The following is a 22,032-nucleotide window of genomic DNA, read 5'->3' as shown; positions in this document are numbered from 1 at the left end:
TCGACTAATCAACTTCATAATCAGCGTCGTAGTACCGATTGACCACAAACTAGACAACCAGGTTTTGTCAACTCCGGTTACCCGATGGTAAACTGGATTACTTCTGGGGAGGTTGAACTCGGTTCGTAGTATAGGCCACTGGACAGCAAGGGGAAACATCTTCCTGCTCAATTTATTCGAGGCATCGGTCTGTATGGAGAATGGGATGAGTGACGTTAAGATCTTGATCACATCACCCACTGCCTTTGAACACAGGACTTGTTTCAACAATGCCTCTTGCTTTGTTCTCCCCAAAGTCATTTTCTTCACCATTTTGGAATCACATAAAAATCTTCTGATTGAGTCTGTGTCCACAGTCAACACTATTGTAGCTCTGGCCACGTTTTACTGTGTAGTAAACCTGTGTCACCTCAGCTGCAGTAATTTAGAAGGTAGGCGTGCGATGATGTCAAGTTATTGCTTTAATTTTGGTATCACAATTAATCAATCAATAGATAGTATATATTCGCAGCAGGACTAGTTATTCGGTGTTTATTTGCTGTTAATCTATTAGGAATAATTCCAAATGAGGAGCATTAGTTAGCATAACAAAATAAGATGTTCTTTATGGGTTCATAAATCCATTCCATATTGATTGATAATGAATGCATGTTTTAAAAAAAAATTAACATTCCTGAAAATAATCAACTATAGTAGCAACTGAAATAGCCTAGCTATGCTCCTATCAATGCAAGATGTATGAAGGTAAATATAAATATAGCCTATATGTTATCCATATACAAGAGCATAATAACATACCAAATCAAGCTCAGGGGATGTTTCAGGTACAAAGAATTGTGATGAAGGCTCTTCTGGGATCTTATATTCCGTTTGTGGAGGTCCCCTGCAGCATGCTGTTTTACACCTCCGTGAGACACTGCAAAAGCTTTCCTGCCTGCCTTGCAGTTCGCTTTATAATCATAATCAGTGAATATCGAGCCACTCCATTTTTTGGAGACGTTTCCTCTTTTGAGGATAAGGTGGGGTGTCCTGACTCCTGGGCGTCTGCTTTTGGAGACACCTTTGTTTTGAAAACGCGTGGGGCGGTGCATTGAGCAGAGCGAGCGAGGTAACTAGGCAATGAACCCGGAAGTGGCGCGCAGTGCTGGGCAGACAGCAGCGGGCAGGCAGATAACCATCTTGCTGTCTTTGATATCGCCTGCCCTTTTTGTTCATTATTGTTGGCTCAGTGTTCACTCATTAGCGCAGGTATGTGTTTGTGTGTGACAGACGTGCATAGGCTGGGCGCACCGCCGCCCAACCCCACCCCGACGCCGGAGTTGCGGGTCGCGCGGGGTCGCCCCATGGGACAATTGTGAAATACGGAAAAAACTGCGTTCCGTATTGGTTCGATACGGAATGCAACTTTTAATTCCCAATTACGGAACGATTCCGTATTTCAAGGGACAGGTGGCAAGCCTAAATACTACCTGCCCGCAAAGCCATGGTCAGCGAGATGCTCGGCCCTGATGCGGTTAAAGACATTCCAAAACTTCCCCTTTTCTGATAATTCTGAGCTTTATAAGCCAAACTGCTGTAAAACACTAAAACAGAGAGAGACTGAGAGTTTTGGAAGAAGAGCTTCATGTGTGTCTTTCTTCAATTCCTGCCAGGATATCGGCTTTGTGTTCATCTAAACAGGCTCAAGTTTCACATTGTGTTAGTATAAATATTGAGAAATTATTTTATGATTAGATATAACGTACAAAAAGTAATTTTGGAACATTTTTGGTTTGTGGTGTGCCGCAAGATTTTTTCCAATGTGAAAACTTGCCGTGATTCAGAAAAGGTTGAAAAACACTGTATTATAGATATAAACGATTTGAAAATAATATAAAATTAGAAAAAAATTGAAATTCGAAAAGTAAACTGAAACAAATTGACAAAAAAATTGTGTTCCGTGTGTATTTTGCGCTGAAAAAGTTTTTGTTTTTTATTTCTTGTGACCACACATAGCTGAATTCTTTATTTACAGCAGTAGACAGGCTTGAATCGATTGATTGATGATCACTTTGAATAGTCGCAGTGTTCTTCATTGTTTCCTCAGTTTTACTGCATTAAAATTTAAATGTAAAAAATTTCATTTTAGAGAATCTCAGCTTTGTTTAGCATCACCAATGTCTGTTCAATGAGTAAAAAAACAAAGGTATAGTGGTAATATTGTTGAGGATTTACTATGAGGGATTGCAAATTACTGTGTCATTACCTCCAAAAGCAAATAGAAAATGTCCATGAAAATAACTTTATGAAATAAAATAGTGACGCCAACTAACCTGAAACAAGATAAAAACGTTAAAGTGACAAAAGACTATATTTTTGACACAATTCCATGTGGTTTGAAACTTCAAACCCAGAATTGCTGTGGGAAAAAAAGCGGGCGTTCACGATGCAATGTTTGGATGGAATAACTATAAAATAGTAAAAGACAGCAAGTTCTGAGTGCCAAATTCGTTTTCGACGTGTTAAAATTACAATAGCACAGCCATTTTCAATTTTTGACATGGTGACCATTTATTAGGACCTTTTAATAGACAGTTCATGGACACAGTATAAAGTTGAATAATGATACATATTATCCAAATCTCAGATGAAAAAATGATTTTATTTAAAGTTTTTATGATTTTGTTACATTAGACTGATATGAAGCCGGAACAACTTCTGTTATATTGCATTTTCTTTCAAAATTCATTGCTTCTATACAGTAATTAAGTAAAAATAGTGGTAGTAATGTGTTGCAAAGCAAATGCATAAATGTAGAAAATATCCTCTAGTTGTTCACCAATTTGACAGCAGCGGACTAACATAGATAACTTTTTCTGTACTGTAAAATAAGAGCAATAATAATGGTCGAAAGCATGTATTCAAATTCACATTTACACCTAAGTACAACTGGAGACTTCTTTTTTTTTGTACTTTATGTGATATTAAATATTATTCACTGCTGGTCAAAAGGTTGGAAGCAATTTCTCATCCTACTGAATTGTGAACAGTCTCTAAAACATTTGACTTGTAGAGTACAGTCTCATTTTAAATGACCAACTAGCTCTACAGGGCTACACTTAAAACCAGGAAGGGGATCTAATTAGTATTCACATAGGCTTTACTCGAGTCTTTCAAATCTCACTACCATGTGACAACTACATCCATTTATGTATCTAATAGTGATGCAAAACAGAAGATTATTGCAAAATCATCATAAAGAAAATTCAACTAAGCATGATATTTGGCATTATAAACAATGACATAGCTGAGAAGTTTATCACATATACTGATTGTTACCAAATACATTGGAGAACAATATCTTATTTTTAAGTCTGACAGCTGTTGGTGACCAACAGTTGGGTGCGGAACAGAAAGATTATTTCTAATGATATGTAATGTAATGTAATGATCTTCCACAGCAAGTTTTTTTTTTTTTTTTTTTACTATAGGATCACCATTTTTCATTAAAAATAATAATCAAAAAGACAAGGCTGAAAAAGCAGTTTCTGGTCTTGCACACCTCTTTAAAATAAACTGCAGTATTTTAAGCCAAAATAACTGTTGTGTTTGTTAGAACAATATGTCTATAGACCCTACTCACATGACGTCACAACCACGCCTCCGTGCCATATTGTCCGTCAACTCGTCGTGTTGACGCATTACCGCTACGTAAATTCCTCCTATTATGGCGTGTTTTTCTGCTCGTTAACATTAATAATCAAAATGGTGAAGGCGTGTGTGGCGGTTGGTTGCAATAACAGAGAAGATAGACGGAGAGACTTGAAGTTCTACCGTATTCCGAGAGACCCGGAGAGGAGAGCAAGATGGACTGCTGCAATTCGACGAGAAAACTGGGCTCCAAACGATTACCACAAATTATGTAGTAGTTATTTTATATCTGGTAAGATGCATTTAATATATATTTAGAGGCTTTTGGGCTGACAACCACAATTAAGATCAGTGCGAGGCTAATCGCCGACAACATACAGTTTCAAATTCAAGATGCTTATTTCTTCCACCATCATTACATTTTGAATAATATTTAGCTGGTACCAAGTGAAAGAAGCTGGTCTCGTCTACGGATCATCAGTTAAACAGGTGTGTCCAAACCTTTTGCAAAGGGGGCCAGATTTGGTGTGGTAAAAATGCGGGGGGCTACCTTGGCTGATTTACATAAAACAATATATTTAAACAAATTTTAGCAAGCCCTTCTGTGTGTCACATTTGCTTTATTATTTTTTTAAATTCATAATTTCAACAGTCTCGTCTTTGTGGCGTTCTCTTTCGACACTCGGGCTCTTGCAAAATACTGCTGCTGTGAAATTAAACTAGCTTCAAGTTGCTATAATTTCTCGCTGCGTATCTTCCTTGTAATGTTGTCGTACATGTCAGCGTGTCTTGTTCGGTAATATCATTATCACGTCACATGGAACTCTTTGAAAACAGCGACTGTCTCTTTGCAAATGAGGCAGACACAGTTGTTGCGTGTTTTATTGAAGAAATAGTCCAATATCCACGTATCCTTGAAGCATCGGCCATCGCAGTCAACTTTTTTTTTTTTTTGATTGATTGTCGCCATTTTAGAAAATTGGAAGTAAAGGGTCACACGGGTTAATGTTGCATAGGGTGCTGCTCTTAAAGTTTTTCAAACTTTCGTGAGAATAGGCTGATTTTGCGTGGACAAGATAGTTATACATATCAGGGTAGCAGATGTCAGGCAGAGAGGGCGAAGACAGCGGGTCGAAAAATATCGATTTAGGCATCAAATATGGATCTGGCGAATGGATAGACTGAAGCTTTTCCACATAACGCCTTTTATGCAACGCATCCAATGAGTTTACAGTGTCTGAAGGCACCGGATCTTCCATGAATTGCACTATAAATTGCACGACAAATTGAAACCATTGAGAATACGGATAAACAATGACGGACAATATGGCGGCCGGATACAGCGACACGTCATTCTGTGACGTTGGTGAGTAGGGTCTATATACTGCCGTAGCAGATTCATGGCGCATTAAGCCCCCGAACTATTTTTAATTTGTCCGTTTTACCCTGGAAACCCCCGTTTACAGATGTTGCACAACCGCTTTTGTTTCAATCTAGCCATAAAAAGAAGGTAAGCAGCCGGCATGACTGCAATTTTGATTTAGCACTAGTTTTTTTTTTTTTTTTAATCAAAAGATCTAGCTATAATTGTGTGCATGTAGTAGCAACATTGTAAATAGATAAGCTGTGAAGAAAAGAACTTGACGTGGTAGAGACCAGCTGAGATCAGTTTTAGATTCCGCAGCTAAAAATGAGTTCAAAAGACTAGTCAGACCTAAGAACAAAACTTTTTTTTTCAAATTGTTGCCCAGTTTCATTCTATTATAATGATTCAATATAAAATCTGAAAAAATAGGTCTTATTTTCTACAAAGCCAGCATGTAACAAAAGTCAAATTTTAATATTGCCTGATGTAACTCCATGGATGATCTCCATGGTAAGTGGGACATATTTCTTTTCCTTGTCATCCATAAAATAGAGTGGTTCCGTTATGGAAGAGGGGTCAAAACCCTCCTTAACCAGCCTGGACTTCACAAGCTTGAACGTTCCCGTGACATCCAAAGAGCCCTGCAACAAATTCAATCAAATTTGCAAACACATCTCATTTAGCAACGAGAAGATTCATTCTTTGGCTGCCATTGACAGTGATAGACGTCCAATTCATTTGAATTGGGAGGGCCAGTCCTCCCAGTTTAAATGGATTTGAACTCTAACAGTGATAAATTCACAGCAAAAGGATACAAAAAGCCACATGATTGGATGTGTATCATCTTCAATAACACTGAGAGGTTTAAAGTACCTGAATCCTTATAAAGCGTGGTCTGGCGTAAGGTGGCAGGAAGCTTTCGAGGTGCTTGAAGATGCCTACAGAATCAAACGTATACCCGTCCTTTAGGGCTACTGCCGCCATTCCCACTCGCCCCTCGTTGCCTGTTAACAGAAAAAAAGCAGGAAAAAGTGAATGACTATAAGTAGTGGCGAACATGGCTGGTTATCACCAGTGTTGTTAATCTCACTTTAAAAAAGGTGATTAGTTCCAGTACAAATTACCTCTCCCAAAAAGTAATTTAGTCAGTAAATCAGTTACCTCAATGTAAGAGTAATAAGTTACTCGGCAAAGTAACTGACTTTACTTTTCATGTTCTACACGTTATTACATGATCCATTCTATGTCTTTCACATTGAATATATTTATATCAACTGATTGAATTGAACTCCTTTTCATTCCAAAAAAAACATAGGTCACCCTTTTTACATTTTCTTAAATTTCTCCTATATAAGAGTGTAATAGTATATCCAAACTTTAACTATGAAATGCTGTGAGAAAAAAAGCCTTTTGATTTTCCTGTTTTACTGAACCCGGACCAAACCGTGACCCCCGTACCGTGGTACGCACTGAACCGTGACTTAACACCCCTTACATTTTTTCAATATGCAGGTGAAGCTCCGAATCTCTTCCCTCTTCTAACTTTGCTCTCGCTGTTTTATTTATTTATTTTTTTTAAATCACACAAGGTTTATGGATATGTCATTCAAGAAAATTTTAGGGCAAGAGACTATTTTTGGTTAGAGTTCGAAAAAAACATTTCTATACTTGAGCATCTACAAGGACAACGCCCACTTTGTAAACATAATGCATACTGGAAAGGAAAACAGTCCTTTATTTTCAATTAATTGTACCCACCTGAATGCCACAAACTGAATGTAAAAAAAAAAAGTTGCCCGAGAGTTTAAGATGACGCTTGCCATGCTAAATGCTAATGCTAGCGAGAATGCAAATGCTATGCTAATGCTCCGAGCTTATTGGCATCGCGTTTCCAATGGTGTCACAACTCTCTTCCCTCCTCCCGTCTCCCGCTCTGCTCTCTCCGTGTCTCTCAGACATCTCTTGTCATTCAACCAAATTGTAGTAACGCACGCCTTCACATCATCAGCAGTGTTGGGCACGTGACTTTAAAAAAGTAATTAGTTATAGTTACTCACTACTTCTTCCTAAAAGTAACTGAGTTAGTAACTGAATTACTCTATAGTATAAGTAACTAGTTGCCAGGGAAAGTTACTATTTCCGTTACTTTCAAAAGAAGTTGTTGTATGTCAAAGAATTTTGAAATTTTCTGAGCAGTATTCGAGTCAGTTGAATAGAGAAGAACAGACAGGTAGTTGTGTTATAGAACCTTGTAATATTTATTGCACCTCACCAGCAACAGATTTATCCTACAATTGAAGTGCAACAAAAATAAACTGATTTGAATTCCTTACCACAGATGTCGACAAAAGCTTTGCCCCGGGACATAAATTACACTTTACATGCACATTCTTTCCTTTAATTTCGACCAACTCGGAATAGTGTTTATATCTCCACCCTGTAAAGGACAAATTTTCCTCTGAATGCTCTGCCATCATATGCCTCTGCATCTACCCTAATTTTCGCACTATAAGGCGCACCTGACTATAAGCCACAGCCCACCAAATTTGGCCCGAAAACGGCATTTGTTCATAGATAAGCCGCACTGGACGATAAGCCGCAGCTATCCTCACTGTTTTATGGGATATTTACACCAAAAGATAGTAACCAGTCACACTTAATTTGACAGCGGCATCATACGACTATCATAAGACGAAATGAACCACCATGAAGCTTTGAACCACTTGGCTGCAAAGCTTTATTGCTTCAAGAAGCTTCATTTGGCCATCTTTGCTCCCTTGGAGGAGACAGGCAACCTCTGCTGCCACCTGCTGTAAACACTGTTGTCATCCAACATGCCTCCTAGCATGCATTGCATTGTACAGATGTAATTTTTAATCAAAATTCATGTTCTGTGCTAATTATTTCTTCAGTTACTGTTCCAGTTGTTTCATCAATTGTTAGTTATGGTATTTGCTAACACGTTATGTGACAGGGGCGACATAAGACTGTCATTAGACAATCATAATTATTGACATGACACTGTCCTGAGCATTAATGAATGCTTATAACAGATGTCATTTAGTGTTATCCGGCAAAAGATTTCACTTTTGAATGGATGTAAAAATTCAAGCTGGAAATAAATGAAGCTAGTGACATAATTTCCCGGATAATACTTAATAACATAAGCATTCAGTAATGCTCATGATAGTATCATGTCATAATTATGACTGTCTTATGACAGTCTTATGATGCCGCTGTCACATAAAGTGTTACCTATTAACTTAAATAAATCAACATATAAGCCGCACTGGACTATAAGGCACAGGTATCAAAATGAAGGACAAAAGTAGTGGCTTATAGTCCGAAAATTACGGTATTTTGAGTGTATGTGTTTGCCGCACGCGCTGTTCCGGTTTGTGTGTGAAAACACCGGCTCTGAAGTACGTGCGCTATTAGACTCGAACGTTTACGTCACAGAATGGGGGATCACGTGAGATTTGACAACAACGCAGCCATATTGGAAGCAGGTCCGGCTCGCGTGACATTAAACTTTAACTTGCCAGTTCGAGAAAGAGACAAACTCGTTACTAAGGCGATGAACAGATATGTGATCAAACTTAAGGATGTGAACAATGTTTACCCTTACGAGCAAGCCAAAAACAAATGGAGTAAAGATGTTGACGGGCTTCCACAATTACGCGAAATGGACATTCTGCTGTAGTTATTGTTTGGTGTATGTGACTAAACTCATCAGTGATTCCAAAAATTACAAATCGCTACAAAGCTACGAACAGTTTTGCTGCGGATGGGTACAGGACCTGCACATTATGACCGTATCAAACGGCAACTCCATCGTTCTTGCAAAGGTAGGCTATGTGTGTTTACTATTTTCATTGCCATGAACCTGAACGCACCCCAAGTCTTGGATGACAAATAAACAGAGCAGAGTAGACTCGCTACGGCTGGTAGTTTCTTCAATTTATTCAAAGCAAGCAACGCACCGCTTTTGACCGTCAGTAACGGTAACGGCGGAAAAAAATAATTAGTTTGATTACCCCGTTACTGAAAAAAATAACGCCGTTATGTATTGGTGTTATTTACAATGGCGTTATTCCCAACACTGATCGTCAGTAATGGTAGCGGCGTTGCAAAGACCGGAAAAGTAATTAGATTACTCACTACTGACAAAAATAACACCATTAGTAACGCTGTTATCTAACGCCTTTATTAACAACACTAGAAATTATCACACGGATTGGCTGTCACACTTGCGATAACTCCAACATTAGAGGGCAATGCTATGCAATATCAGTATTGAAATGTTTAGAACTGCACCAATAAATAAACTACACTGTCGTTATGCTGCGATCAGACCGGCCACTTTTTCTCTCGTCGTGCGATGGATTCCCATTCAAAGTCAATGTAATCGCATTGGAAGGGCGACAGTCGGCCTCATGAATGGTGAAACCCGTCAAGCCAGATCCGATGTCGCCAGTTTGACCAGACGGGCCCCGCCCTGCGATGTCCCGTGTTGATTTTTTGCGCCATAGACAAGATGGCTAAGATGATCTTTCTGCAACAGATCTGTATCAACACAAAACTACTTTTGGCATAATATATTAGGGGACAAAGTCATAAAATTAAAAGGTAAAGTCCCTATATTACTTTTAGTTACATTACGTGAACCGGAAGGTGTTCGAGATACGTAGAGTTCAGGTTTTGGTGACAGTAAGGCTTGTGTTAACGGGCGTAGGGCGAGTGACGCATTGTCACGCAACAAAATGCAGCCGGTCTGAATGCAGCATAACTGTAGAGTGTCACATCACTTTGAGGTAACAGGCAATGACTTTTTTACAGTCTAGTTACAAATTTTAAGTTCTTAACTCTTCTTTTTAGGGGATTTTTAAAAAAGTTTCTAATTATGAATGTGTTACCATTAAACGAGATCATTATTTTATGCAATCACCTGAAAAATACAGTGGGGCAAATAAGTATTTAGTCAACCACTAATTGTGCAAGTTCTCCCACTTGAAAATATTAGAGAGACCTGTAATTGTCAACATGGGTAAATCTCAACCATGAGAGACAGAATGTGGAAAAAAAAACTGAAAATCATATTGTTTGAATTTTAAAGAATTTATTTGCAAATCATGGTGGAGAATAAGTATTTGGTCAATACCAAAAGTTCATCTCAATACTTCGTTATGTACCCTTTGTTGGCAATAACGGAGGCCAAACATTTTCTGTAACTCTTCACAAGCTTTTCACACACTGTTGCTGGTATTTTGGCCCATTCCTCCATGCAGATCTCCTCTAGAGCAGTGATGTTTTGGGGCTGTCGTTGGCCAACACGGACCTTCAACTCCCTCCACAGATTTTCTATGGGGTTGAGATCTGGAGACTGGCTAGGCTACTCCAGGAGGATTTTCACTCAAAATCTCTCGATACATGGTCCCATTCATTCTTTCCTTTACACAGATCAGTCATCCTGGTCCCTTTGCAGAAAAACAGCCCCAAAGCATGATGTTTCCACCCCCATGCTTCACAGTGGGTATGGTGTTCTTCGGATGCAATTCAGTATTCATTCTCCTCCAAACACGAGAACCTGTGTTTCTACCAAAAAGTTCTATTTTGGTTTCATCTGACCATAACACATTCTCCCAGTCCTCTTCTGGATCATCCAAATGCTCTCTAGCGAACCGCAGACGGGCCTGGACGTGTACTTTCTTCAGCAGGAGGACACGTCTGGCAGTGCAGGATTTGAGCCTCTGGCGGCGCATTGTGTTACTGATAGTAGCCTTTGTTACTGTGGTCCCAGCTCTCTTTAGGTCAGACATGTCCAAAGTCCGGCCCGGGGGCCAAATGCGGCCCGTAGTCAAATTTCATCCGGCCCCCAGCCTCTGTCATAAAATCAGTAACGTCTGGCTCGCACACAGACTTAATAAATTGGTCAGCTGTACTGCTACCAGCATATGAAGTAGCTTACACACTAAATGCTGCTCCTCATTTACCAACTAAAAGGCAGCAGCACTCTAAGCAACATTACCCCATGTGACCCCTTACTTCCAATTTTCTAAAATGCCGACTATGAACAAAAAAAAAAAGAAAGTTGACTGCGACGACCGATGCTTCAAGGATGGGTGGAAATTGGACTATTACTTCACTAAAATAGGCAACAACTGTGTCTGCCTCATTTGCAAAGAGACAGTTGCTGTTTTTAAAGAGTTCAATGTGAGGCGATATTACCAAACAAACGCTGACGTGTACGACAAGATTCCAGGAATGATACGCAGCGAGAATTTGAAGCAACTTGAAGCTAGAATAAATCCACAGCAGCAGTATTTCGCATGAGCCGGAGAGTAAAAGAGAACGCCACAAAGGCTAGTTGCTAGATTGTTGAAATTATTAATTTAAAAAAATAATACAGCAAATGTGACACAAAAAATGGCTTGCTGAAATTTCCTTAAATATATTGTTCTACGTATAGGACGTCAGCCAAGGTCGGCCCCCCACATTTTTTCCACACCAAATCTGGCCCCCTTTGCAAAAAGTTTGGACACCCCTGCTTTAGGTCATTCACTAGGTCCCCCCCCCCCATGTGGTTCTAGGATTTTTGCTCACCGTTCTTGTTATCATTTTGACGCCATGGGGTGAGATCTTGCATGGAGCCCCAGATCAAGGGAGATTATCAGTTGTCTTGTATGTCTTCCATTTTCTAATAATTTCTCCCACAGTTGATTTCTTTACACCAAGCGTTTTACCTATTGCAGATTCAGTCTTCCCAGCCTGGTGCAGGTCTACAATTTTGTCTCTAGTGTCCTTCGACAGCTCTTTGGTCTTGGCCATAGTGGAGTTTGGAGTGTGACTGACTGAGTTTGTGGACAGGTGTCTTTTATACCAATAATGAGTTAAAACAGGTGCCATTAATACAGGTAACGAGTAGAGCCTCGTTAGACCTCGTTAGAAGAAGTTACACCTTTTTGACAGCCAGAAATCTTGCTTGTTTGTAGATGACCAAATACTTATTTTCCACTCTAATTTGGAAATAAATTCTTTAAAAATCAAACAATGTGATTTTCTGTTTTTCCCCCCCCCCACATTCGGTCTCTCATGGTTGAGGTTTACCCATGTTGACAATTACAGGCCTCTCAATTTTTTTCAAGTAGGAGAACTTGCAGAATTGGTGGTTGACTAAATACTTATTTGCCCCACTGTACATGTGTTGTCCTATTAAGCAACATTGAAAACCTGTTCAAATTTAAGGGTAACTTTATAATGTTTTTTTTTTTTTTTATGTTACTGATAGATTGAATTATTTTATGTAAAAAAAGCACTTGAATTTCATTCAGTAGATGAAAAAAAAATTCAGTTAAATAACAAGTGACTACCAACCCCACAATGGGGCTGTTTGTCAAAAAAAAAAAAAGGGATGTCATTGATTGATAATAAATAAATGTTAAAGTTTTAAGAGTTTTAAAATAAAAAAGATTTTTAAATCCAAACCAAAATATTAAGTTAGCCTGTAATAAATAAATCTCTATTCCATGATTGTGTTGATGAAAACATATTCATGAATGATTAAAAACAGTGACAACCTCGTTCTCCCCTATTCTTACCACCACATTCTTAATCTCCAATGTCATCAATAATTGTCGCATTCATCTTCTGATACTAGCTCTCTCGCCCATAAGTTTTGTCATTGTAGATTTAAAATATAAAAAGCATTCCTGTCAAGGTTTAAGCGTGAAAAGAACGAGGAAGACGATCAGCGGTGGACACAAACTACTTTAAAAAGAAGCAACTACAAACATCTTTGGAATTAGTACATCAAGTACGCTATCATTCATCGTATACAGTAGTTATTTACTCGGCATGCAGATAAGGTCACCTTTAACATCGCTGAACTTTACATTCATTCCATTTAATGTGCATCACAGTTCATGTGAAAGAAATAAAAGAGAAAGCAAACATTGGAGGTGACGCCTGAATGACACAGTTCAGTCACACGCGGCCTTCACCGCATTTAGGTGAAAGGTGAGGACCCGAACAATGTCCTCAGCTAAGTGAACCAGACACAAACTTGGATGGACTCATTGACTTGGCAACGGACGTCCAATCCACTTGAACTGGAAGGTCTAGCAGTTATCATTTGCTCAAAAAATTAACTGAAAATTTGGGTTCATGAACAACAAGTAACGCTCTATGAGTGTACAAAATACAATGGTAAAGCTAACACACGATTACATGCATGAAACACCGCCCCCTTGCGGCCGTAAATAATAAGGGCGACTGCATGCGAGTTTTGCACAATCACCTGGCACTTCCACACCATACACAGTTGCCTCAGTGATGCAGTCTGCCTGAGTGATGACATCAGCCACTTCATTAGTGGACACGTTCTCTCCTTTCCATCTGATGTTTAAAAAAAACTAAATTCAACAAAACAAACAAACAAACAAAAAATTCAGTTCTGATGAAGGAAGGTCGAAACATACCTGAAGGTATCACCGATCCGGTCTTGAAAGTAAATAAAGTCGTCTTTGTCGATGAGCATCAAGTCACCCGTGTTGAAATAGACGTCACCTTTCTTGACGACATCGTGCAGTTTCTTCTTCTCAGTCTGCTGCAGGTTTCTGGCGTAGCCCAAGAATGGAGCCCTCGCAGTTATCTCGGAAACAAGAAGGCCAGGCTCACCTAGAGAAAAAAGGAGAAAGGCTAGTAGTGGATCATCGCATGTGGCACTGGCTTGTTTTATGCCGTACTAGAATAAAGTGCACACCAAGTGTGCACACTTCGTATTAGCACTACGCGTAGTGTTGACTGCACTGTGCACAGAGCGGGAGATTTGAAGTACAGTGAACAAACCCAAAGAGGCAGTTACATGAATGCTTTTTTAACAGAAATACCAAGAGGGAGAAAAAGATGTGAAGATAATGAGACGAATAAAATTCACCCAAAAGTTAAGGAAATATGAAAGATTATCTTGTGCTTGGCTTCACTGTGACTACGGTAGGGGACGAGTAAAAACCAATGTGTTCACTGTGTGGAAAAATTTTGGAGGCAGACATCATAAACAAATACAGGTGTGTCCCTTATAGACAATTCACTCCAATCACGCTCTTAATCACTTGAGTTTTCCCCGTGAAAATATGTTGACAATTGGAAAAAGAAAGCTTTAAATCATGACACATGAAAGGAAGGAGATTTAATCTACAGAATGTTTTAAACAAGGGCGTAGGTTTGCATAGGGACAGTAGGGACATAATAGGACCAACTTTTCAGAATGATTATTGTCCCCACCAACTTTTAAAAAGCCTTATATGCATTATATACAGTGATTTAAAAAGAATGTGCCAAAACCATTGTGGTATATTTAAAAAAAAAAAATTACAATAAAAAAATCATTAATAACTAGCTGGATACAAGTATTGTATATAACTTTTAAGTTTTTATTTAATGCTTTACGAGTGCTCAATGTGACCACCACCAGCAGCATGGACAACATCAAGCCGAAATGACTTTTAATTTGTTAAAATTACTTACTTGTTAAGAAGACTTTTAATTCTTATTAAATTATTAATTAATGAATTAATTTTTATTCAGTCTATTTCAATGATTTTAAAATGAATCAATGTGTGATGATTTTGGCACATTCTTTATGAATCACCCTGTATAACGAGTTTAGTAATATAGGTCATTTAGATTGTCTTCCCATATGTTGTAAAGATAGAATTGACCCTACCATTATTATGTGAATTATTTTCATTATGTTCAGACTTACATTTACCCCCTTTCACTTGCTGAATGTGTCCGTCTATTTTTTTTCCTCAAACGCACATTTGATTGGCTGATGACTTGACCTCATGCCCTCCCCCCCCACACACACACACACACATGCACACGTAGCCAGCTCCGACACAGATATACAACATGCCCACAACATGCCTCCGAAGTTTTGTTTCGGCCAGCTGCAGCCACTGTATGTAACGTAAAAAGACGTCAATGTTATTGAGGTGGGAAACACCACTAATTTTGCTACTGAAAGTCGAACCTGCATCAGAGTTAAATTAAACTGTGTGAACTTGTAAACTCGCAAAACTCGAGTCCGAAGCTGCTTAGAGAGGTGTCCTGCTGTATGTGTTTTCTACTGTTATCATTAATTAAACTGTATGTAATGCAGTGAACTCTGCCGGAAGAGAGAGAGAGAGAGAGAGAGAGAGAGAGAGAGCGAGAGAGAGCGTTAAGGGATTATTAACACCTTTGTAATTGTTGTGTATGCTAATATAATTTAAATTATGTCCAATTTAAATTTGCTAATAAGATCCAGACATTTATTCTGGAAGTTTTAAAAATGTTTCTTGAGTAGTTTTTGAAAACAAATATTGGAAACGAACAGTTTATCACTTGAACCAGTACACATGAAAGTTAGTTTGAATCAATTCAGATTTAATTTGCATTGATCATTTTGCCTATCAATTAATTAGGTTGATATTCGTGAGAAATGTATCCCTGAACCCCGTTCACCCAATCTGTTTGGTCTTATTAATGCCCCGTCCCCAGCAAAAAGTGTACATGCAGGTTATGTTGTTATATCGTCCCTACCAATGTTGAGACCAAACCTATGGCCTTGGTTTTAAAACAAACAAACACAATATAAAGGTTTTGGTGTGGCCTATCACTCAAAAAAATGAGGTGTTGAACTGACATAAAAAAATTATGGAAAGAATTTGCACCTGATAATATTGCTTTCCTTCAGCATTTAGCAATTGTGTCCTTTTAACATAAAGCACGCATGTCTAGCCAATATTAGGCACTCATGTTGCGCGAACATAAAGCACTCTTGTTGAGCCAACATAAGGCACTCATGTTCACCCCAAAATACATGTTGAACCGACATTAAAGAAATACATAATTTGATTAAATTGCTTTCCTTCAGTATTTAGCAATTGAGTTCTTTTAACATAAAGCACACGTTGAGCCAACATAAGGCACAACTAGGGCTGTCAAATTTATCGCGTTAACGGGCGGTAATTAATTTTTTAAAATGAATCATGTTAAAATATTTAACGGATGCATGGAACGACCCACTCACGCATTGCCGCAAACAGACTACAATGGCGACGTTCTACGTATATACAGAGCTAAGAGGCAGTGACAGGTGAGGGGAGTGGATACAGGCATTCATTTGGACCGTGCTTTTAATTGCGTAAAGCTTTGACATCTCTTCCACAACAATTATAACTATTGAGGTGAGCAACGTGGGGAAGAATGACAGGAGTTAATCTTTTTCTTAACACCCTGCATTGTACACAACACAGAGAAGATATACGTATTATTTGCAGCCGCCACACACATTCATGGTTACCCACTTCCCATCATGCATTTGGGCAGAACAGTTTTGTCACTACATTATCATTGACTGAAACCTCAACACATACACTAGATGGCAATATTTAGTCACAATATACAAACTCACATTTATCCTTTAAGAATCTATCCGTGGATTCCTTTCACAGAAAGAATGTTACTAATGTTAATGCAATCTTGTGGATTTATTGTTATAATAAACAAATACAGTACCTATGTACAGTATGTTGAATGTATATATCCGTCTTGTCTTATCTTTCCTTTCCAACAATAATGTACAGAAAAATATGGCATATTTTAGAAATGGTTTTAATTGCGATTAATTACGATGAATTAATTTCTAAGCTGTGATTAACTCGATTAAAAATTGTAATCGTTTGACAGCCCTAATTTTAACGTAAATGGCCGTCAATGGCATCAATTTATATATGCCTCAATGGAATCCAGTACATTGGCATCAATAGTAGCGACATTCATGATAGTCAATGGCATGTACATAGCTGTCAGTGGTATTGACTTACTTAGGCGCCACTTTAATGTCAATGGGCTGTAATGGTAAATGGTCAAAAATCACAACCACCTATGTTTTCCTGTCATTGAAAATGAAGGGAAAATGTTTGCCATTAAAATGAATGGAATTCCGGTCATTCTGATATTGAAATGGTGCCGGTCGGTCAAACGGTTTGGAGTCTCCACTGCGCCGAAAAAATGTGGATCATAAGATTATGAAAGAAAGAAATAAAAATTAAAGTCGAGGAATTTTACTAGCTGGGCCTTTGCCTTTCAAAGTCCCATCTAATAAAAAATCTCTTTTCACATACAAAATGATAATTCAGTGGTGACGGTACCAATGAGGTGTCCCTTACTTTTTTAGGGAGTTGGCAATCCTACTTTTAAATCTCGCGAGAAATCACAAGACTATTGCAATTAGTTGGAAAGACACATTAACATTATGTTGCATAAACAATATCTAATCAAGCTCCTGATTCACTGTTCATGTTTATGTACAGACTGCATGATTCAATCATGCTCACCTTGGAAACATGATGGTTTCTTGCTGAAAATGCACACTATCTTTTGGTAAACTTTACAACCTGCCTGATTCATTTTTTTGAGTGTACTCAAAAGTCCTTCTATACCAGGGGTAGCCAATGTCGGTCCTCGAGGGCCCCTATCCAGCTTGTTTTCCATGTCTCCCTCCTCCAACACACCTGACTCAAATAATCAGGATCGTTATCAGGCTCCCGCAGCGCTTACTGATGAGCTGATCATTTGATTCAGGTGTTTTAAAGGAGGGAGGCATGGAAAACAAGCTGGATAGGGGCCCTCGAGGACCGGAGTTAGCTACCCCTGTTCTATACCATAAGCTTGTTAGCTTATATGAAGTGCTCTGTGGTCATTACTATGGGAGTGACACACCTTTGGGAACTTGGATGCAGAGACCAGATGAATTCCTCACAGGTTCTCCCAGGTCCACATCGTACTTGATCAATGCAAATGGATAACGCCACTGGAAGACGGAAATAGATGAAGTTAACAGATTAACCATAGACTTCACTATCAGTTGACGAGACTTCTACAGACATTGCGCCACGGCTTCCCGTACGGGGCCGGGCCAGGCAGAGCGTCATGGAGGCTATCACTGCAATAAACATACGCTGCATTCTAACGCCGAATTTACATGGAAACAGGACGAAAGACTTAGTACATACAAGCAGGCAGGAGTGTCTTAAGTGGGATTGGTCAAGGATTAAAAAGCTCTTTGTTTTGTGACAGCCGCCATGTTGGATTTTGTATCGTCACCCAACAGCGTAACTTTACATTCAAATATTGTAATCAGGTAATTTTCGGCCAACTGCCTGATTTTTGGCCAAATAAATAGTAATTTTGACATTTTTGCGTCCATACAAAAAAAAAAAGCTTTTAAGTCTTTTATTTTATGTAACGTTTCAAAACGACGAGGGCCGGATAAGACGTGCTGAGGCAATGGTGACATCGGAATTCAACATGAATAAGTTGTGATTGTAAATGGAAAGATGCAAATTTTGCTTTTGTTGAGTAAAATTAGGTTGGTTATGCATGCTTTCAACAAGTATAACGATGTGAAAATTGAGTGATTTATTAGCTGTTTTTTTTCTCAAATTTCATTTCAGGCAGTTACATTCATTTTTACAAACACAGTTCCTCTGCTTTCAACAAACAACAACAAGATCAAAAAATGCCTGAAAGAGTGGGACCAAGAAAACCGACTTCCCAATTATCATGCAAATAAGTAAAATATTTTCCTGCAACCTGTTTTTGTTTTAGATAGTTACATAGTGGACACTCTTCCCCGACAAAGGTAACGGAAGAACAGAACCTGCAAGGGTAATTTCCTCTGTCAGCAAGAGAGAAAAACACAGGATAAGAAAAAAAAATAAGTATAACCATAAATACACACATATTACATATCCATACCAGCAATAATAATAGACCTACACAGAATTAACAAAACATAAAACACTGATATATATTTAAGACTCTTCCTGAATATATTTTGACCAAGTCATATGTTTATAGCGCAATTAAATATGTGAATATTTTTACACTGTTTAAATTGGGAACTCAGCCTTTTCCATAACGTACAGATACTACAGACACACAAAAGCTTTGGTGAGTTGTTTCTAAATTTAGGAATTGTGAACTCCCCGTAAATCTTAATTTGTGAGCTTTTTCTCGATTGGTGAAGTGTGTTTGTAAATTTACCAGTAACATATTGTTAAAAGCTTTATACAGAATTATAGATGTGTTGTAATCGACAAGGTCTTGCAATTTAAGTAAATTAGATTGAAGAAATAGTTCATGGGTGTGATCCCGAAATCCAGTCTTGTGAACGATGCGAACCGCTCGTTTCTGTACTGTGACTAATGAGATTTGTCGGATTGTGATTGGTGTTCCCCCACACTTCCACACAGTATGTAAAATATGGAAGAATCAAGGTACAGCACAGAGTACGGAGTGCATTCTGATCGAGACATATTTGAACTTTATTCAAAATTGAGAGGTTTCTTGAAATCTTGGTTTTTATGTGCTGACATGGGGTTTTCTAGATGTGAGAGAATTTATTCATGCTTATAACACAACCATTATATATTATATGTTGAAGGCGTTTGTTATGCTTGGATGAGAACATTATAGCATAGAGTATCATTGTTAAAATAATCTGTTGTAATCTTTTTGAGTGGGCCTTCTCATGGCCTTGACGATTGTAGACAGAGTCAATATGCTCAAATATGGACTGTCATTTTCCTGTTGTTTCCAATATGCTCTGAATGAGTACAATATAGCAACTGTGGCTTATCAAACTTCTTCCTGGCCACAGCTTGTGATTCAAGGTTATAGTTTAAGGAGGTTTTTCCCAATGAGAGATGTTTTTCTGTAACTTGAGATGTTTTTACTAACTTTCGATTTCGTTTCTATGGTGTCAACCCATAAATAGAGGGATGCCCTGTATCTCTCTTTTGTGCACATGCGGAGAGGCGCTTTGTGTGTTACTCTGCGTCTGTACCCAAGAGCTCTTGTACTAAAACCTACTAAATCCATGATTGTGGTCGGATTTATTTCTCTAATCTAGCTATCAAGGTAACAATTGTCTCGGAGTTCAAACTTGAGCTTCCCTGACACTAGACAGTTTGGTATCAATCATAACTCCCAAAAATTTGTTCTCAACAAAATTTTTAATTTGTACACCTTCAATATTAAATGTTAGTTCAGTGTCAATTTTTGCATTCCCAAAAATCATTGATATAGTTTTACTTATGTTGTACTTGTATTATATTTACTTATAGTGTTGAAAACTTTGCGGAAATTGCACTAAATAAAAAACATTTAAGTAAAAAGTTATATGGTGTGTTAATATTGCTATTGATCCTGATTTGCATTTGTTGATTTTTTTGTGCATCTAGCGTAAAATCTGAAAAAAAAATTCAGCTATTTTCAGTTTTGTTGTACTTATATAAAAAAATGATTAATCAGGATTTTATTAGGGAACGACTTTGAATTTTTAGATGTTGCTGCTCATGGAGAGTCATAAATTTGTAAGGTAGGTGCTTGTTTTGGTTTTATAGGTCGCTAGCTGCTTTAGTTTTGAAAATATTTAAATTTCATGTTTTTGAAAAATAGGCCCCCTACGGAACGGCCCCGCACTCCGTTTCCCGTCAGCTGATAGTGAAGTCTAAGAATGAACAAATCGGGCTGAATTAAAACTTAGACTTACTCTGTATAAGAAGTTGTCTCGTCCAACAGCGCCAATCTTGCCGCAGTAATTCATCAACACGAAGTTCCCTTCCGTTGCTCCATAAAGCTCCAAGATTTGAACATTTCCGAAGCGGTTCAAGAAATCCTTCCAGACGTTGGCTCTGATGCCGTTGCCGATCGCAAGTCTTACTTTGTGGTTTCGGTCGTTAGGTTTCTGGTGGGAAAATGCAGATATAGCATTGCTTATGGAACAATGGATTTTTGATGATTTAGCAAAGTTGAGGAATGCATGCAGAAACAATCCACAGATTATATGAAAACAAGTGAGAGCTATGATTGGGTGTAAAATGAGCATTTCCAAAAAGCTCAGCTGGTTACAAGCAGGTATGGGGGTGGTGGGGGGGGTGACCACTCTGTGAACAGCTACGTGAACAGAGACAGTCTTTAACAGGGTTGTAACGGTACACAAAAATCACGGTTTGGTACGTACCTCAGTTTTGAGGTCACGGTTCGGTTAATTTTCGGTAGAGTCAATACGAATGATTCAATACGAATACATGTACCGTTACACCCTTAGTCTTTAGATGCCTAAATAACGCTTAGTTAATTATCCAGGTTAATTGTGAATTAATTTATTTTTGGTTCTATAAAACAAGTTGTTATTTGTTTTTTTGGTTTCTTGGGACGGGCTTGTGACGTCATGTCATACGATATAAATGGGCAGCGAGAGCTGTTTGGGTGAGTCAGTTGGTGTAGGCAGTAAGGAGGAAGCATAAGAGCCCAAACAATTTTTTGACCTTTACCTCATTAACTCTTTGGCTTAATCTCCCTCTTCACACTCTATGTTTTTGGATCTCATTTGCTCTTTTGTTTACATTTTTGGATGTTGCTCGGTGGAATAGTTTTTTGTTGGATTAAAGAACAAACACATAAAGAGCGGCGTGAGAGTTTTTCTTCGCCGCTGTCCAGCGGTGTGTGAGGGAGACAGAAGAAAAAAGCGTAGGGTTAAGGGCTTTGTGTTGTGAATCCTGCACAGTCCAATGCTAATAACAAACACAAACGTTTCTCAACAATTAAGGTTTTTATAATCTATGGTCCGAAAGATTCTCTACCCACACTCTTAGGTTCTGTTACCCTAAGTCAGGCAAGGGTGTTACATGTACGGCCCGTGGATTGGAACCAGGCCGCAAGTGGGTCCAACCTGCCGGGGTGTTTTGCCAGACAGGAATGTTTTAGTTCATTCTTATGGTATATACAGAATCACATAAAATTGAAAGTTCTGTGATTTGTTTGAGCGTGTCATTTAAAACCTTTTCTGCTTCATGACTGGCAGTGTTTGGGCTTATGTAAGCTCTTTCATTTCTGTATTAAGGGAAAAACCTCCACCAATACCAGCAATTCCGCTATATTTCTCTTTGTGGAAAGGTCCACGTGGTTTAAAAATTTCAGCG

At 38.5% G+C, this 22,032-nt stretch overlaps 1 protein-coding gene across 1 annotated transcript in view; it reads right to left on the bottom strand.

Moving 5' to 3' along the window:
• Positions 1-2,524: 2,524 nt before the first annotated feature.
• The window catches only part of LOC130916260 (long-chain fatty acid transport protein 2-like), a 36,244-nt gene continuing 16,736 nt past the window's right edge, over positions 2,525-22,032 (bottom strand). Inside the window, exons 5-10 of the mRNA XM_057836840.1 lie at positions 20,601-20,795; positions 17,765-17,855; positions 13,474-13,672; positions 13,293-13,390; positions 5,870-6,000; positions 2,525-5,637 (exon numbers count right to left, since the gene is read on the bottom strand). Of these exons, the coding sequence (XP_057692823.1) occupies positions 5,461-5,637; positions 5,870-6,000; positions 13,293-13,390; positions 13,474-13,672; positions 17,765-17,855; positions 20,601-20,795 (891 nt within the window). The 3' untranslated portion in view covers positions 2,525-5,460. The remainder of the gene's footprint in view (positions 5,638-5,869; positions 6,001-13,292; positions 13,391-13,473; positions 13,673-17,764; positions 17,856-20,600; positions 20,796-22,032) is intronic.

Source organism: Corythoichthys intestinalis, chromosome 5, assembly GCF_030265065.1.
Source record: "Corythoichthys intestinalis isolate RoL2023-P3 chromosome 5, ASM3026506v1, whole genome shotgun sequence".
NCBI lineage: Eukaryota > Metazoa > Chordata > Actinopteri > Syngnathiformes > Syngnathidae > Corythoichthys > Corythoichthys intestinalis.
This window is presented reverse-complemented; position numbering and strand designations above follow the sequence as displayed.